The 16,225-nt window shown below is 40.3% G+C and overlaps 1 protein-coding gene across 4 annotated transcripts in view; it reads right to left on the reverse strand.

Moving 5' to 3' along the window:
* cnot10 (CCR4-NOT transcription complex, subunit 10) overlaps nucleotides 1–10,456 on the reverse strand; it is a 32,145-nt gene extending 21,689 nt beyond the window's left edge. For 2 of the 4 annotated variants that reach the window (XM_076737441.1, XM_076737440.1), the window contains exons 1-10: nucleotides 10,246–10,456; nucleotides 7,696–7,787; nucleotides 4,829–4,990; nucleotides 4,542–4,692; nucleotides 3,864–4,003; nucleotides 3,340–3,423; nucleotides 3,172–3,255; nucleotides 1,678–1,795; nucleotides 1,300–1,449; nucleotides 145–347 (exon numbers count right to left, since the gene is read on the reverse strand). In XM_076737441.1, coding sequence (XP_076593556.1) covers nucleotides 145–347; nucleotides 1,300–1,449; nucleotides 1,678–1,795; nucleotides 3,172–3,255; nucleotides 3,340–3,423; nucleotides 3,864–4,003; nucleotides 4,542–4,692; nucleotides 4,829–4,990; nucleotides 7,696–7,787; nucleotides 10,246–10,261 — 1,200 coding nt within the window. In that variant the 5' untranslated portion in view covers nucleotides 10,262–10,456. The remainder of the gene's footprint in view (nucleotides 1–144; nucleotides 348–1,299; nucleotides 1,450–1,677; nucleotides 1,796–3,171; nucleotides 3,256–3,339; nucleotides 3,424–3,863; nucleotides 4,004–4,541; nucleotides 4,693–4,828; nucleotides 4,991–7,695; nucleotides 7,788–10,245) is intronic. The other 2 variants (XM_076737443.1, XM_076737442.1) reach the window with 1 other exon arrangement.
* Nucleotides 10,457–16,225: the final 5,769 nt, after the last annotated feature.

A 16,225-nucleotide genomic window follows, 5' to 3' on the forward strand; every position in this document is an offset into this window, starting at 1 on the left:
AAAAAATATGCAAAACAAAAACTAATCCTTAAAATAAGCCAAAAGGAAAATCCAATGAAGCAGAATACTAAAAAAGAATAATAAAAATACTGAACTATGAAACAAAGCTAAACTCAAATCAGATCAACATCAGGTAAGTCATACCCCCTTGTTAGCAGAGATGCAGCACTCGGCGAGCCGCAGCCACAGTCGAGGGTTGGAGTGGTAAACCTGGACCGCCTCCATCAGACACTCAAACGCTGCCAGAGGCCTGCCAATGTGTAGTAGCTGAATACCACAGTTATACAGCAGCTCATAGCGCTTGTTGGATAGTAGAGCACACATGGGGATACCGGTGAACTTCTTTGCTGGACATTAAAAAGAACAACAAAGGTACTTGTTACTAACAAGGACACACATGTCAACAATCCATCAAAACTGAAGTGTACACTTGACACAATTATTAGAATTCTTTTGAAGTTATACATACTTGAAAAGATGATTATAATACAGTTCAATAATTCTTTGTGCATTTATGTCCCTTGTGTCAAAGTAACACTCCATTCAAAAACCAGCCACATGACACCAGTTGAGGTGAAGTTAAACTCACTTCACACAAATGCAAAACAACATTTTCTGATGTCCTTTTAGTGGGATCACTCCATGCTGATGGGCTGAGATTTCTGCCCACCACCCAATACAATGGAGGTGAACTGAATTTACCATATACTGCTCATGGCATTAGATGATAGCAAAGAAAAAAAAACTAACATCTTTCCTTGTTACTCTGAATAATCCACATACCTCAGTGTCAACAGTTTCTACAAGGCCAAATTCTTTGCTAAAAAGTAGTTAGTGAAAATGCAGACTGTTTCATACAGTGCTGTTGAATATTTTGTAAATGTCAAAACTTAATTCTTCTGAGACAGATATAAAAACCTTGACAAATGAAACCAAAATGATCAGCATGGAGAAATTCCTCCAGAGAGGAAGTGTGAAAATAAACTGTGCTGCACAAAGTAGCTTGTTCCTTTGTGATGAGACACTGTAGTGATTTTGGATTTTAATCGATTCCAAAATGTGTTTCTGAATTGCTTCTTTGATGTTTTCATGTGATGCTGGGTCAAGATGAAAACCAATGTAATTACTGTTAATCCAAGATGAAGAGAGCTGCTGTCCTCTGTGAGTGAACAAGCTACCAACTTTTTACATTCACCTTTCAAGCCTACAGGAGATGACTGCTTGATCAGACAGATTAGAAGGATATTCATTTGAAATCTTAGCAGATTCAGTCAGGAGATAGTACTTGCTGTGACCTACATTGCCCATTGCTGCCATCTCCCAACTGTGCGCAGGTGTGGTCATTCTCTTGCAGTGCCTTCTTGAAGTAGAAAATTCCGAGGTTATGTTTCCCCATTGCAAAGTGAATGCAGCCCAGATTGTTCCAGAACATACATCTAACGCATTCACCTGAATGAGACAAGTCAGGACATGTGCACAATTCATGAACTAGCACATATAAAAATCATCGAACATGACCACTAAAGCCAGTTACATCTCTAATGAAGACAATGTTTGGAAGCACCATTTAGTCAATGAACAATCTGAAGCACGGTGTCAAACAAAAACTAGGTGTATGGCTTTTTGACACCAGGCTTATCATAGGAAGCCATCAAGAGGGGGTACAGCAGTTGTCACCTGTCTTGATGGGTCCAGGATGCTCTGCGATGTTGGAGCTGTTCAAAAGCTTCACTGCTTTCCGGTAGTTTCCTCTCAGGTACTCAAAATTACTCTTGAGGAAAAGGGAGGGTGCAGACTGAAAGAGGGGACAGGAAACAAGTCAGAGAGAGAACACAACAAACATGAACAAAGCAACAGCTGACTGCTGTGAATAGATAGAGGTGAGACAGGAGCTGAGAAGGACCTGTCCAAAACTAATGGAACAACAATTCTATTAGGCAGTGAAAGGCCAATGGATGTGGAAATGTAGCCAGAGAGCTTCATAAGCAAATGGTTTGTGGGTTAGAGCTCATTAGTCATTACAAAACTATGGGAATTTCCAATTTTCATTTATTCTTCTCAATTGTAAAATAAGCATCATCAGCCACTCATTAATACCTGAATTCCATTGGACCAGTGATGTGTGCAGCGACAATGTTCAGTTTACACTAGGGCAGTCAACGAATATTCTAAACTCAAATTTACATTTGAATTGTAAAAAAAATATCATCTATTTGATTGTGACAATTTTCAATTTTGGTTAAAAAAAATAAACAGTACTGGCTGCAGTGAAGACTGACAGGAGTTTCTTTGACTGGGAAAATCTCTTGAAATCTGACATATTTAAGTCTCACCGGTCATAATATCCAGTGAAAATAATTCCTGAGTTAGATCTGAAAAGATTCCATGTCGTACACTGACAGTGTGCAAACACCCAGAGGGATTACATTGCAGTCTGTTTCATGGCTGCCAGCTGCAGCGGTCTTGTTCAATACTCAAAAAACTCAAAAATTATTGTCTCCCTTAGTCACCTGGACAAAAAATAATCAGATAATATGTGTCCAGAATTCCTCCCCTTTGTCTGGGACACTGAAGTCTTCCAGGATGCCGGACCTGTACAACTGTGCACACATCACTTTCACCGACTGAAAAACATAATGTAGGTCAACCTGAAACTAGCACACAATTTTATTCATTTTGTATTGTGTAGATAAGTAGATCTTTTAAAAGATGTTTATGTGGAAGACATGTAGTCTTCTACATGTAGACATGTAATATGTCTCTTGTACTGGTTTTCTTTCTCATAGACATAATGTGCAAAAATAGACACTTGGCATGAGGCTTTTTTTTTTTTTTGAAGGAATATTCGAATTTCACTGTTGGCTAATTTTAACAGTGCTAGTTTACACTGGTTGGTTTGGCAGTACAGCCTGGCAGAATTTCAGCATGCACATCACTATGACTGACACAGCTGCATCACATCACTTTTATTTGTGTTTAATCCTTTTTAGGCTATAAAAGTTGTTCCTTAATTGTTTTTAATCTGTGCAGTCAATAATTCAAAAGCTCCTCATCATTCATGCAGCCTTTTAAAGGAAATGATGAGTTCCAAACACATGCGTATCCCATATGTTATCACCTTCCCAGTTTGAACCAGGTGATGAAATAGCATAAACAGAGACTGAGACTCACATTCCCTGCTGTGTTCATCACTGATTTGATCTCCCTTTTACAGGCCTTGGAGGATTTCATCTGGATGTAGGCTCTCACTTTGTACTGTAAATTAAACAGTCAATTACAGTGAACAGGATGGAGACTGAAACACAGAAACAGTGGATGCTAAAATCTATGAGTTCTTGCCTGATGCATCTTTGACTTGGCTGCCTCAATCATGGCGGTGAACTCTGCCTTTTGGTTTGCTCCATCTTTGCTAGAACTGTTGTTCTGGAATGAAGCACAACATTCAACAAACAATAAACTGTATACTTTTATATATGCTTGATTTGGCTAGAATTGATTGAAAATATCTTCAGTTTCAAATGAAGACTGCGGACAATGAGGTGTGTGGATTATCCAGTGCACCAGGGCCACTGTTTCTCAAAAAAAGACACACTGCTGTTGAGTTTGGGGTAGAGGCAGAAAATCTGAGGCACATATCTCTAACATGTAGCCTCGATAAATGCATTAAACTGAAAACGTGTTTACACATCCAGTGTGATCCATTGATCTGTTTCTCTTGGTACTGGACTTCATTAGTGATTTAACACAACTACAGATTTCTGCAATAAGCTTTAGTAAAATGTTGCCATAAACCATATAAAAATAAGAGCAGGTTGTGTGAAACTGGAATTTTCTTTTAATGACAATGTAGTGTAGTGAGGTACCTCTCCTTTGCAGTTCTTGTTGCTTCCTTGTACAGACAGTTTGTCCAGCACAGCCAGTAGATGGAGGGCCTTCTCTGGCTGGAAGGTGAGCAGGTACAGGTCCACCAGCAGGAAGCACACAGCCTGAGCAAACTTTTCTTCTAGGACAAATAACACAATGACTCTATGCCAAACTCAAAGGTGATACACAAACCCTTAAAATATCAATATATCACTGTTAAAGTGATCTAACTCCAGTAGAGAAACAGGACTGAGGTCAAAACATCTGATATCTTCCAAGCGATCTTGTTAATGCTATCCTTTCTCAAAATCACAACCACATTTCCCAGAAATGCTATTACTTTACACAAGCAACCATAAGCCACTGCATGGCTGGCATGCCTGCATGGTATTTTTAGCGGTTTTTAAATATTTTGGGCCAGGTCCAAGTCAAGTCTCAAAGACCTGTGTTTATTTGGTTACAGAAACTTAAGCTGACACATCCATGTTATGATATCCATTATGAATATCACTTCTTTAGAAGGCAAAACTACACACAGCATTTTCCAGCATGGCTCAACAAGTCAAGTTCTCCTCAGCTTTTTGCCTTCAAACTCTAGTTGTAAATTAACTGCTCTCAATGTTTTATGTCATATACAATACCAAACTTTACTAAAGCACATGTAAACCATAACATACCAAATGGTTCCAGAAACTGATAGAGCCTCTCTCCTATGGAGATTGCTTCAGAGAACTGACGCATATGATAGTGGATGATGGCTTGATTATAGTACAGCAAGCTATTTTCAACATCATCCAATCCATCAATGTCCTCCGCTGATGTGTGAACCTGAAGGATAAGGAAAGGATGTGTGATGAATTCCAGTATAACATGAAGAAGCAAGTTGCTGTGTTTGTCTAGAACTTACACTGTAAATGATTCAACATGAACTCAAAACATAAGAGTAATACTTTTCGGCAGTTACCTGGTTCTTCATTGCCATTAGAGTCTGCTTCAGAGTGCCTGTGGTAGTCTGACCGCTTTTGTAAAACTCTACAACAGCTTTATTCATGGCAATCTTGTAGTCCTCTTTGTTGAGCTCCTGCAGGGCTTCAAGGTGTTTGAGAGACTCATTGTACTTCCCAGCCTGTAAGGAACACAAGGGCCCTGATTCACCAGATTTGCAACAAGCAATCTGCAATTTGCAGCAAGCTAAAAAACCTTCTAGCATTAATTTTAAAATGTTTCAATCTAATCAAATCTAATCAAAACAAAGTCCATACTAACAACCCATCAATGAGCATGCAAGAGCCCTGTAGTACTTGCAAGTTTATTGACAATGCAAAGCTTGCAAACTGCTTTTATGAAACGGTTCCCAGGTCAGTGAATACAGCATGGATACACTCATGTTACATAAGTGTTAACACAGAAAACTACCAAGGATTATTATGATTATTTTGACAGAAATCTGCAAACACTGATTGTGTGTGACATCATGGTCAAATGTTTCCACTCTGCACAGAGCAGACTGAGCAAGGCAGTTAGTCAGACACAGGAAAGGTGGTGAATTTCTGGTAAATTTTCAAAATAAAATTGCAGACTACTGTTCATACATCAACAATAAACAATCAAAACAGACAAGAAAAACTTAAGGGAAAATGCAAGGCAAAACGCTCTGCTTCTGAAACGTTCCGCTTCTGAAATGCTCCTGGTAAGATTTGAAGCCATGTGGAGGATGGAAAAAAACACGACGCAGACATTAAGACACGCAGACCCAGTGGAAAAGTTAGTTGAATTTGCTAAGACTACTTGCTGCCAATGACTCTTGACTCTCAGTTTATCACACCAGACTTCAGCTCCTTTCCTACATTACACAGAGTCTGTAACAAAGGTAATCATAGTCACTATGAGTGACCATTACAAAAGTTACAAATTTCATGTCATGCTATGGTCCATTTTACCTTAACAATTCAGCACTGCCTTTGAAGAGACAGCGAGAGCTAAATAAAACTGTATTTTTAGTCAGTATTTAGCTGCTGTTTCACTCACACACAGCTGGGCTACCCTTTGACTGTTTGGACCCCGGCTTCCAATTTTTGTTATACAACTCTCTCTCTCTCATTGAAGTTGGGTCAGAAGCCTTAAAGGTACTATATGAGATTTTCAGCCACTAGATGTTGCACTAGGACCAGCATCTCAGACCAAAACAAATGGAGGATCAGCTGAGTCTGATGGTTTCAATTGAGGGTTTCAAGTTTCTGTTTAGGATGCCATTACTCCCCAACATAGCAAAAAGTTGTTTGCCACTATATTAATATTTAAAGTCTCATATGTAGAGCCTTGGCAGGCAAAACAAGGTAGGAACAATGTCAACTTTACCAAGTGGACCAAACATGCTAACTAATTTAACATTATTCAACTGTTTAAAACAATTTGGAAAGAAAGCAACACTACTGTCCAAACCTGATAAAAACTACCACAATAACCATAGAGAAGTGACTACATTTGAAGGACAATGAAAAGTATATTATTCTTGCAGCATGTGGTCTGACAAAAACGAGGAAGAGAGATCATATTTGTCCGATATTAGCCACTCAGCACTGGCTCCCAGTAAAATTCTGAATAGAATTGAAAATCCTTCTCCTTACGTACAAAGCCATAAATGGTCAGGCACCATCTTATCTTAAAGAGCTCATAGTACCCGATTACCCCACTAGAATACTGTTTCCCAGAATGCAGGCCTACTTATGGTTCCTAAAGTCTCCAAAAGCAGAATGGGAGCCTATCAAGCTCCTCTCCTTTGGAACCATGTTCCAGTCTTTGTCCGGGAGGCAGACACTGTCTATACATTGAAGAGTAGGCTTAAAACTTTCCTTTTTGATAAATCTTACAGTTAGGGCTGGCTCAGGCTTGCGCTGGACCATCCCCTAGTTATGCTGCTATAGGATTAGACTGTCGGGGGACCTCCAAAGATGCATTGAGCTCCTCTGTTCTTCTCTCCCTCTCCACTTTCTCTCTTTCATGTCCTAACCACGGCATGTTACTAACTTAGCTTCTTCCCCGGAGTCTCTGTGCTTTGTCATCTTGCTGGTTCCCATGGATAGTGGCTGAATCTGGATTGTGGATTATAGCTACATCTCCTGCCATGGCCCTGCCTGACATCCACTGCAACTGCTACTACTATTATTACATCCACTGTCACTGTTAGTGTGACTGCATCTCTCTCTCTCTCTCTCTCTCTCTCTCTCTCTCTCTCTCTCTCTCTCTCTCTCTCTCTCAGTCGCTCGAGGCAGATGGCCATCCACCTAGACCCTGGTTCTGCCTGAGGTTAAAGGAAGTTTTTCCTCACCGCTGTTGCCAAGTGCTTGCCCGTGAGGGAATTGTTGGGTCTCTGTAGATAAAAGAGTTTGGTCTGTACCAGCTCAATATGGAAAGTGTCCTGAGACAACTTTTGTCGTGATTTGGCACTATACAAATAAAATTGAATTGAACTGAAATTGAAAATTGAATTAAGTCATAATGCCATCCAGACTGCATGTGCTGACATGACTTGTGGTGTGTTCACACGTTTCCAAAACACAATGGAGAGCAACCTACTCAAAATACCCCCATCCATAAACAACCATTTGAACATTAATATGATCCTGGATATAACTTTGCCTAGATAGCAATCTTATCCGTTTTTGGAAGCTCTGATGGATAGCCTCGTAGTTCATTCTCAGCAGTTTAGATTTTTGAAGACATTTTATTTTTTCTCTCATTTTACATGTTTTCCTTGACTGGAAAATTGGTAAACAGTTTTCCAAGATGCATGGGGAACCCTGATGTTAGGAAAGAAAGGAGGTGATTTACCAAAAACGCTTCATATGCACTGGCTGCCACTTCTTTCTCTTGGTCTGTCATCCCAGGGGATGATGAGCTGTCGTGCTTTGCCTCATTTTGTTCTGATCAAAATGAAAAAGAGAGAAAAAAAAATCAAAATTGGACAACATTAGTCTCCAAGCAAGGCTAAAAGTGCTACGGGAATGAGCAGTGTTAACAGCCTGTCTTGACCTTATTAGGTACACCTTTTCAATACCAGGTAGGACCCACCTTTGCCCCAAGAACAGCATGAATTCTTAAAGGCATGGATTCAACAAACTGTTGGAAACATTCCTAAGAGATTCTGCTCCATTTTGACATGATGGCATCATGCAATTGCTGTAGATGTGTCAGCTGCACATTCATGCTGCGTCTCTCCTGTTCCATCACCTCACAGAGGTGCTCTAATGCAGTGGTTGCCAACCTGGGGTCCACGCCTGAGATCGCAGGGCGTGCACACAATTTTGTCTGCACTGAGGTTGTGAGGTTACCAAAATTATATCTGTACACATTAAATGTATAAAATCCCAATATCACACCCAATTGCATAATCAAAACTATAATCCAAATTAAAACGTTTTTGGTCCACATTTAAATTCATTAAGCTATTTATTACCTCTGACCTCTGAACTTGCATAAGCAACCTTCAGGTCAGCTAGTGGGCTAGGCTAGGCTAGACCTGAACCACGGAATCATATTCCACTTTTAGAGTTGGGTGATATGATGATCTACACACTGTGAGAAGACATAAGTGTGTCAATGGTCCCAGATTCTGTGTACTAGGCAGTCAACAGTTTGGAGAAGCAAACAGGAGTACCAGTAGTATCTACTGCTGTTGACAGGGCCAGGCAAAACAGTCAAAACCTGTTTTATCCACCCAAAAAACAGACCCGCCTAAAATACTCAGTTTAAGTGTACACTATATTTTTAATATTTTCACCACTTTACCCCACCATCAGGCAGGCCTTTCCTTTGACACTATATTTTCTAAACTTTAAGCAACACTCCACTCAGTGGTCCAGGCCACCACTAAATAAGCTAGACAGGCACCTGATGAAGAGCACTGCTGTTCTCAACCATTCGGTAATATAGCGCTAAATACCCACAAATAAAGCAGAATGTTCTTCTCCTGTGTACTCTGGTTGATAAAGGTCTCCTCCTGTCTCCAGTGAACAGCATTTTGATGTTGCTACTGTCATAAGCACATGTTTATTTTCTCGCATTTGTTGTCTCCACCATAAACTGCTGAAAGTTTGACCCTGCGGCATAATGCATTGCAAGATAAAGATGTGGTTATAGAAGTTAAGAAAATGTAATGATAAGGGCAAGAACTGTCTGACAGAAAGTTAAAGCGCTGCCAATATTCAAAATATGCTGTGTGCTTACACTGATACTACATAGTTTTGTTTTAGAAGGGCCATTTTCCAAGTGGATGGAATACATTTTCCTACTGAACCTGTCTACAGCAATACATTGCTTTGTTTTCATGCTAGTACTACTCTCTGCTTCTCCACACTGGGGGCATGCAAACTGCCATCTACTGTGGGTAAGACATCCCCTTAATGTGTGGTAAGAAAATTTTCCCCACACCATTACACCACCATTATCTGCCTGAACTGTTGACAAGCAAGGATGACAGGATTAATTCTGAAACTACCATTTGCATGTGGCAGAGATTCATGACATCAGGCAATGTCTTTGCCCACTGTGGCCTCAGTTTGTTGCTCTCAGCTGTTCGGGTGGAACCTCTGTAGTCCTCTTTACGGTTTCACACATTGTGATGTGTGACAATTATGAGTAACTGGTACCTTCCTTGTAGCAGTCTGACATCTTATTTATCTAAATACAAAGTCATTTTCGCCCACAGAAGTCCCTCGCTAGTTTTTTATTTTATTTTGTTTTTATTTATTTTTTTTTTTTTTTTTACACTTGAAATTGTTGTGCATACAAATCCAACAGTTAGAGAGATGCTTTATCCATTGGCACCAACAATTACAAAGCAACAGAGATTTCTTCCCCATTCTGTTGCGAACCGTGCATGCATAATGAGAACCTCATTCACAAATGTGACATTTTATGGCCTCGACCATGCTACGCTTATTCTGATATCACCGTGCTAACGCTAGCTAAATGTTAGTCGTTAGTTCATTTGTAGTTGGCAGAAGCGCGTGGGCTTACATGTTCTTACTGCTTGATACGCTGAATTTACCAAGAGCTCACAACGTTAGAAGACGTTAGACATGTTAAGGGCAATTACATTTTGCCAGTACCAAATTCACTTAAATGTGACTTTTCTGAATGACGTTTTGCCAGACCGTGCCTTCGGGCAACATGCGTCATGGATCGGCTACTTTTGGACAAGTTCACTCGGGTGTTTAAGATACAGAGCACAGCGTAAGCTAATGATCAACTCAGCGCTACGAGAGTGATTCATTTCAAAGTACATTAGCGGTTATTCGACTATACGGATTAAAAAGTGCATCTTCAAGCTAGCTCAAATTGACCATAATAGCTACCAAGCTAGCGTTAGCTGACACTCACCTGCATTTTCTGCCATTTCTGGAGTCGTATCAAGGACAGTTAGAAATCGGATCTTCGTAGCTAAGACTAGATAAGATTAGATTCCGTTGACTGGCACAGGAAACATTAATATTACGCGTGAAGACTTAATATTTAGTGCTTCACACAGTAGATGGCTAGCAAAAATCTGCCTAGTCCGCTCGCAACAGATTCTTCTTTGCTGCTTGGTGACAGTTTGCAACCAACGCGTTATAGCGCAACGACGCCCCCACCTGTCATGAACGTGTCAGGAAAATAAGGCTTGATTAGCGATTTCGGAAGAGCACTTTACAACATGTGAGGGCACTTCAACATGTGTATATTGCCAGTAGTGTAAATAATTCCTTAATTGATTCTTTAATGTGGTTTACAGACCTTTGTATTATGACTTAAACTTAGACTTTTACTTGATCCCAATTTGGGAAATGCTTCTGTTGCAGCAACAGGTTAAACGTACACATAAACATAAAATCTATACAATAAAGAAGAATAAGGATGAGAATAAAACAAGAGAAAAAGAGTGTTCTCAAAAAATATAACTAATTGTATAAACATGGAATAACAGCAACTCTTAGAATATAACACAGTATATAGACATAGAAAAATAGCAATTGTTAAAAATATAACTAAGTATAACTAAATAAATATTTATATGGTATGTATTATAGCATATAATACATAGTATATATATTATAATAATATAATTAAATACAATATAACAAAGTATATAAACAAGTATTAACAGCCATTCTTAAGATAAAGCAATATGGCTTTAAAATGGGTGTGCTTTGGTCAAAAAGCCTGGCATGCAGCAGGAAGGAAACTCACTTATACTAAGTGAAAATAAACACACTAGGCTCCTTTCATGTTAAATTTCTAATTGTTTTTCCAAAAGTTACATGATGACTGGAGACTTAAAATATGAAGTATATGAATCTAATATTTCGGGGGGGGGGACCACATAATGGCCCCTGGACATCCCCACGACCCCTCTCCCCCACACCCAAATGTTATTCCAGCAGTCCTGAATATAAATATCTTTTTCTGATGGTCAATACCCGGGGTTCTTGAACATATTACTCAAAGCTCCGCATTTGCCATACAAAATAATATTAAATCAATTAATTTACATCACATCTCTTGTGATTAAGTCAGCATGAAATCAAGGCAGACAAGGCTCAGACAGTTCGTTCATATTTATTTCGAACTTAGAATTTTCTGTTCAGGCTGGACTTTTAAAAAGTTTTTAAAGCCTTACAAAACTAACGTTATTTTTAACAGTTCTATCAGTGCGAACAGACTCCTAAAAAAACAGGGAAAATCCTGAGCTAGGTCACCTGGGGCCCGTTTCACAAAGGAGGTTCAACAAACTCCGAGTCTAATCCTGAACCCTGAGTTGATCTAGCCTGAGATAGGAAACTCCGAGTTTTCGGTTTCAGAACAGGTGATTTGAGTTAGTTCAATCAACTCAGAGTAGGTTAACTCAGAGTTAAGCGCGTGCACCACGACTATAAAAAGCCAGCATCAATGGAGCCCCGATTCGACGAGTCACCATGGCGACGGGGAAGAGGAGGGCTGCGTATTTTACCCCACTGGAACTCGAAATCTTAATGCGCTCATATGACGAATTTGAGCATGTTTTAGAAAAAAGTGTAACACCGCTGCAGCTGCAAAAGAGAGGGAGGCGGCGTGGGAGAACATTGCTGTTCGGGTCAGTGCGTAAGTTTAAACGCAGTCCTTTGCAATCACAGTAATATTACAGGGGAAAACTGCTTGAATGGTAGCTCATTAATTTATTTCATGTAGGTGCAATCCCGCGGAGAAGAAGCGCACTTGGCAGCAGCTCAAGATGAAACATAAAAACATTGTTTTTAAGACACGGCATAATTTAATGGGGGTACCTCATTTTGATCATGTGTTACATTGTAAAGTAAATATTAAGTGGCTGTTTGACTGTGCAGTTGTTTTATCACCAACATAATGCTGCGCAAAGAGACGCAGCGCAACACACAATATCTGCTGGGATGTGAGAGCATGACTCCGGCTGGTAATGTTGCAAATGTAAGGACGGATTAGGTTGTGTATGTAGATGATGGACTGTGACGTGAAACGGTACCGTTCAAAAACATAATTGTCTGGAAATGCCAGAACATCTATGCGCGGTCTGATAACCATCTCCCGACGAATATTTAATTCCCTGCGCAGTAATGCTGCACCTTCATCCACGGGATCGTTGTCAAAAGGACATGCCATGTTAGTGAAAAAAGTGCCTACTGACTGATTTTTTTTTTTAAATAACAGACGGCAAAACTATGTTATCCCAAAACTCGCCTGCTGACGAATGAATGAGGAAATCAAATACCGTGTGTGGCTGACAGAGGGCGGAGACAGAGAGAAACTCGAGGTTCATTGAGAAAAACCTGGTCCCGACCAGGTTAGGTTCATAGAGTCTGTTACTATGGTAACTGACCGAGAGCTTAAGTTACCGCTCTCTGTGAAACAGGCTAGAGTTACCCCTCTTTCTCTGGTTTGAGTTACCTCCCTTTGTGAAACGGAAAACTCAGAGTTTCCTTCATTTCAGGCTTAACAAACTCGGAGTTTTCACTAAACCTGCTTTGTGAAACGGGCCCCTGCTGACAGACAGGAACCAGCAGGGAAGTCTGCGGAAAATCACATCCTACACCTGGAGCCACCGCTGGAGCCCCCCATAGATGTGTGCTCTGACCTCGGCTTGTCTCCCTCTACACCAACGACTGCACCTCAGGACACCTCTGTGTTAAAGTCCTGGGGCCCGTTTCACAAAGCAGGTTTAGAGAAAACTCCGAGTTTGTTAAGCCTGAAATGAAGGAAACTCTGAGTTTTCCGTTTCACAAAGGGAGGTAACTCAAACCAGAGAAAGAGGGGTAACTCTAGCCTGTTTCACAGAGAGGGGTAACTTAAGCTCTCGGTCAGTTACCATAGTAACAGACTCTATGAACCTAACCTGGTCGGGACCAGGTTTTTCTCAATGAACCTCGAGTTTCTCTCTGTCTCCGCCCTCTGTCAGCCACACACGGTATTTGATTTCCTCATTCATTCGTCAGCAGGCGAGTTTTGGGATAACATAGTTCTGCCGTCTGTTATTTAAAAAAATCAGTCAGTAGGCACTTTTTTCTCTAACATGTCTTTTTGACAACGATCCCGTGGATGAAGGTGCAGCATTACTGCGCAGGGAATTAAATATTCGTCGGGAGATGTTTATCAGACCGCGCATAGATGTTCTGGCATTTCCAGACAATTATGTTTTTGAACGGTACCGTTTCACATCACAGTCCATCATCTACATACACAACCTAATCCGTCTTTACATTTGCAACATTGCCAGCCGGAGTCATGCTCTCACATCCCAGCAGATATTGTGTGTTGCGCTGCGTTTCTTTGCGCAGCATTATGTTGGTGATAAAACAACTGCACAGTCAAACAGCCACTTAATATTTACTTTATAATATAACACATGATCAAAATGAGGTACCCTCATTAAATTATGCCGTGTCTTACCTGTTTGAACAATGTTTTTATGTTTCATCTTGAGCTGCTACCAAGTGCACTTCTCCCCCACGGGATTGCACCTACATGAAATAAATTAATGAGCTCCCATTCAAGCAGTTTTCCCCTGTAATATTATTGTGATTGCAAAGGACTACATTTAAACTTACGCATTGACCCGAGCAGCAATGTTCCCCCACGCCACCTCCCTCTCTTTTGCAGCTGCAGCGGTGTTACACTTTTTTCTAAAAACATGCTCAAATTCGCCGTATGAGCGCATTAAGAGTTCGAGTTCCAGTGTGGTAAAAAAAACGCAGCCCTCCTCTTCCCCGTCGCCATGGTGACTCGTCGAATCGGGGCTCCATTGATGTTGGCTTTTTATAGTCGTGGTGCACGCGCTTAACTCTGAGTTTACCTACTCTGAGTTGACTGAACTAACTCAAATCACCTGTTCTGAAACCGGAAACTCGGAGTTTCCTATCTCAGGCTAGATCAACTCAGGGTTCAGGATTAGACTCGGAGTTTGTTGAACCTCCTTTGTGAAACGGGCCCCTGATGTTCGCAGACAACATGGTCATCAGCCTCGTCTAAGACTGTGACAAGTCTGCAAACAGATGGGGGGTCAAACAGCTGGTCCTCTGCGGCAATCAGGGCGACCTGGAGCTGAATACGCTCAAAACTGTGGAGAGGATAGTGGACTTGAGGGTAAGCCTCTCAACACTGCCCCATATCACCATCCTCAAGAACATTGTTTCCACTGTGGCAACCATGGACTTCAAACATAGCCTCAATCATCAAGAAGGATCAACAGAGGATTGCGCTTCCTGCATCACCTCAGGAAGTTCATCCTACCTCAACAGTGGCTGATCCAGTTCTACACGTAGAATAATCTGGTTTGTTCAATGCACATCCATCATCATGTGGTTTCAGTCTGCCACCAAACAGGACAAGAACAGACTGCAATGGAGTATAAGGGCTGCTGAGAAAATCATTGGCCCTCCATTCAGGACTTACACACATCCAGACTGCGGAAACAGACAGGAAGCATCACTGCATATCAGATGAACAGTTAGCTAGTCATACAGTGTCACTAACCCTCTGACACCAAAACATCCACTGACATCCAGTTATACACAGTTTTTAACATGTCATCTCTCACTGTCACTGTCAACATAAATACCTGCACATTTTAAATTTCATTGTAAATATTGTTTACTGCCTCATCATTCTTTGTACATTTTGTTAATTTATATTTATATTTATTTTAGATTTTACACTACTTAACCTATTGTTCAGTCGTTTGGGGTTTTTATTGTGTTTTTGTTCTTGTTGAGCTGTATGTCCTTTTTTCCAATGTAAGGACATTGAGTGCAATGTTTAAACCAGACTTGTATTCCTTGTATGTGCACACATACTTGGCCAATAAAGCTAATCCTGATTCTGATATAAAGGTACAAATTTCCCTTGGAATGTGGATTTTGAGTTTCTGCAACCCAAAATCAAAGAATTGAGTAATTGCTCCCTTATTTTAGAAAGACTTTTTAAATTTATAAAAGAGTCAGGCCAATATGTTCTAGACTAATCCAATTATCATTACTGTATCCCTGCATGAACTTCACCAAGTTCGACTAAATTTGCGAAATTGTAATGTATGTGGTGTGCTCGGGTACAATTAAGATTTCATAGCCTCTCTTCAGGTAAGACTTTCATACTACTACACGCTTGGCTTTTGAAAGTGTGAAATTGTCAGAATAAAGCCGTTAACTCCCTGTCAGCTTCCTCTGACCGTTTGAATGCATTTACCATAAAGGTGATAATACATGTGCACTTTTTATTTTTGGGTTCTTTCACCACATTATAAAAGCTGTGGAAATATGATTGCAACATTAGTTGCACTGCAGCAAATTTTAATATATATTTTATATTATTTTATTATTCTTATTCTGCCAACTCACCTTATTATGACAAGTCTCACAAAGGAAACAAACTATTTGTCAAGACTCCGTGACTAAGGCAGTAATCACTAATGTCCAATATTTGTATACACTATTTGACTGAATCTTATTTTCCTGGTAGGAAGAGCTAAATGAGGTTGTATTGACTTGGAACAACCACAGAGTCCGTCAAATCTACAACTCACGATCACCTCATGGACGTCCCTCCATATTGTATGTGGTCCCTCATCTGTATGGAGGCAGAGATTATTTGTACTATGTGGACCTGGAAAAGGTTCAAGTCTGTCTTGAAGAATGTGTGTTCAAGGACTTCCCATGTGATGAAGATATGTTCCATATTTCTGTGGACCTAATGTCGGAGTATAATCTGAAATTAACAAATTATGTGCTTGAAACAGTTAACCTGTATATCGAACTCAGACAGACATAAACAATGAACTAGATCTAGATCATTAACTGTCCTGGGCCTGTGTCACATGATG

This window comes from Chaetodon auriga, chromosome 8, assembly GCF_051107435.1.
Source record: "Chaetodon auriga isolate fChaAug3 chromosome 8, fChaAug3.hap1, whole genome shotgun sequence".
Lineage (NCBI taxonomy): Eukaryota > Metazoa > Chordata > Actinopteri > Chaetodontiformes > Chaetodontidae > Chaetodon > Chaetodon auriga.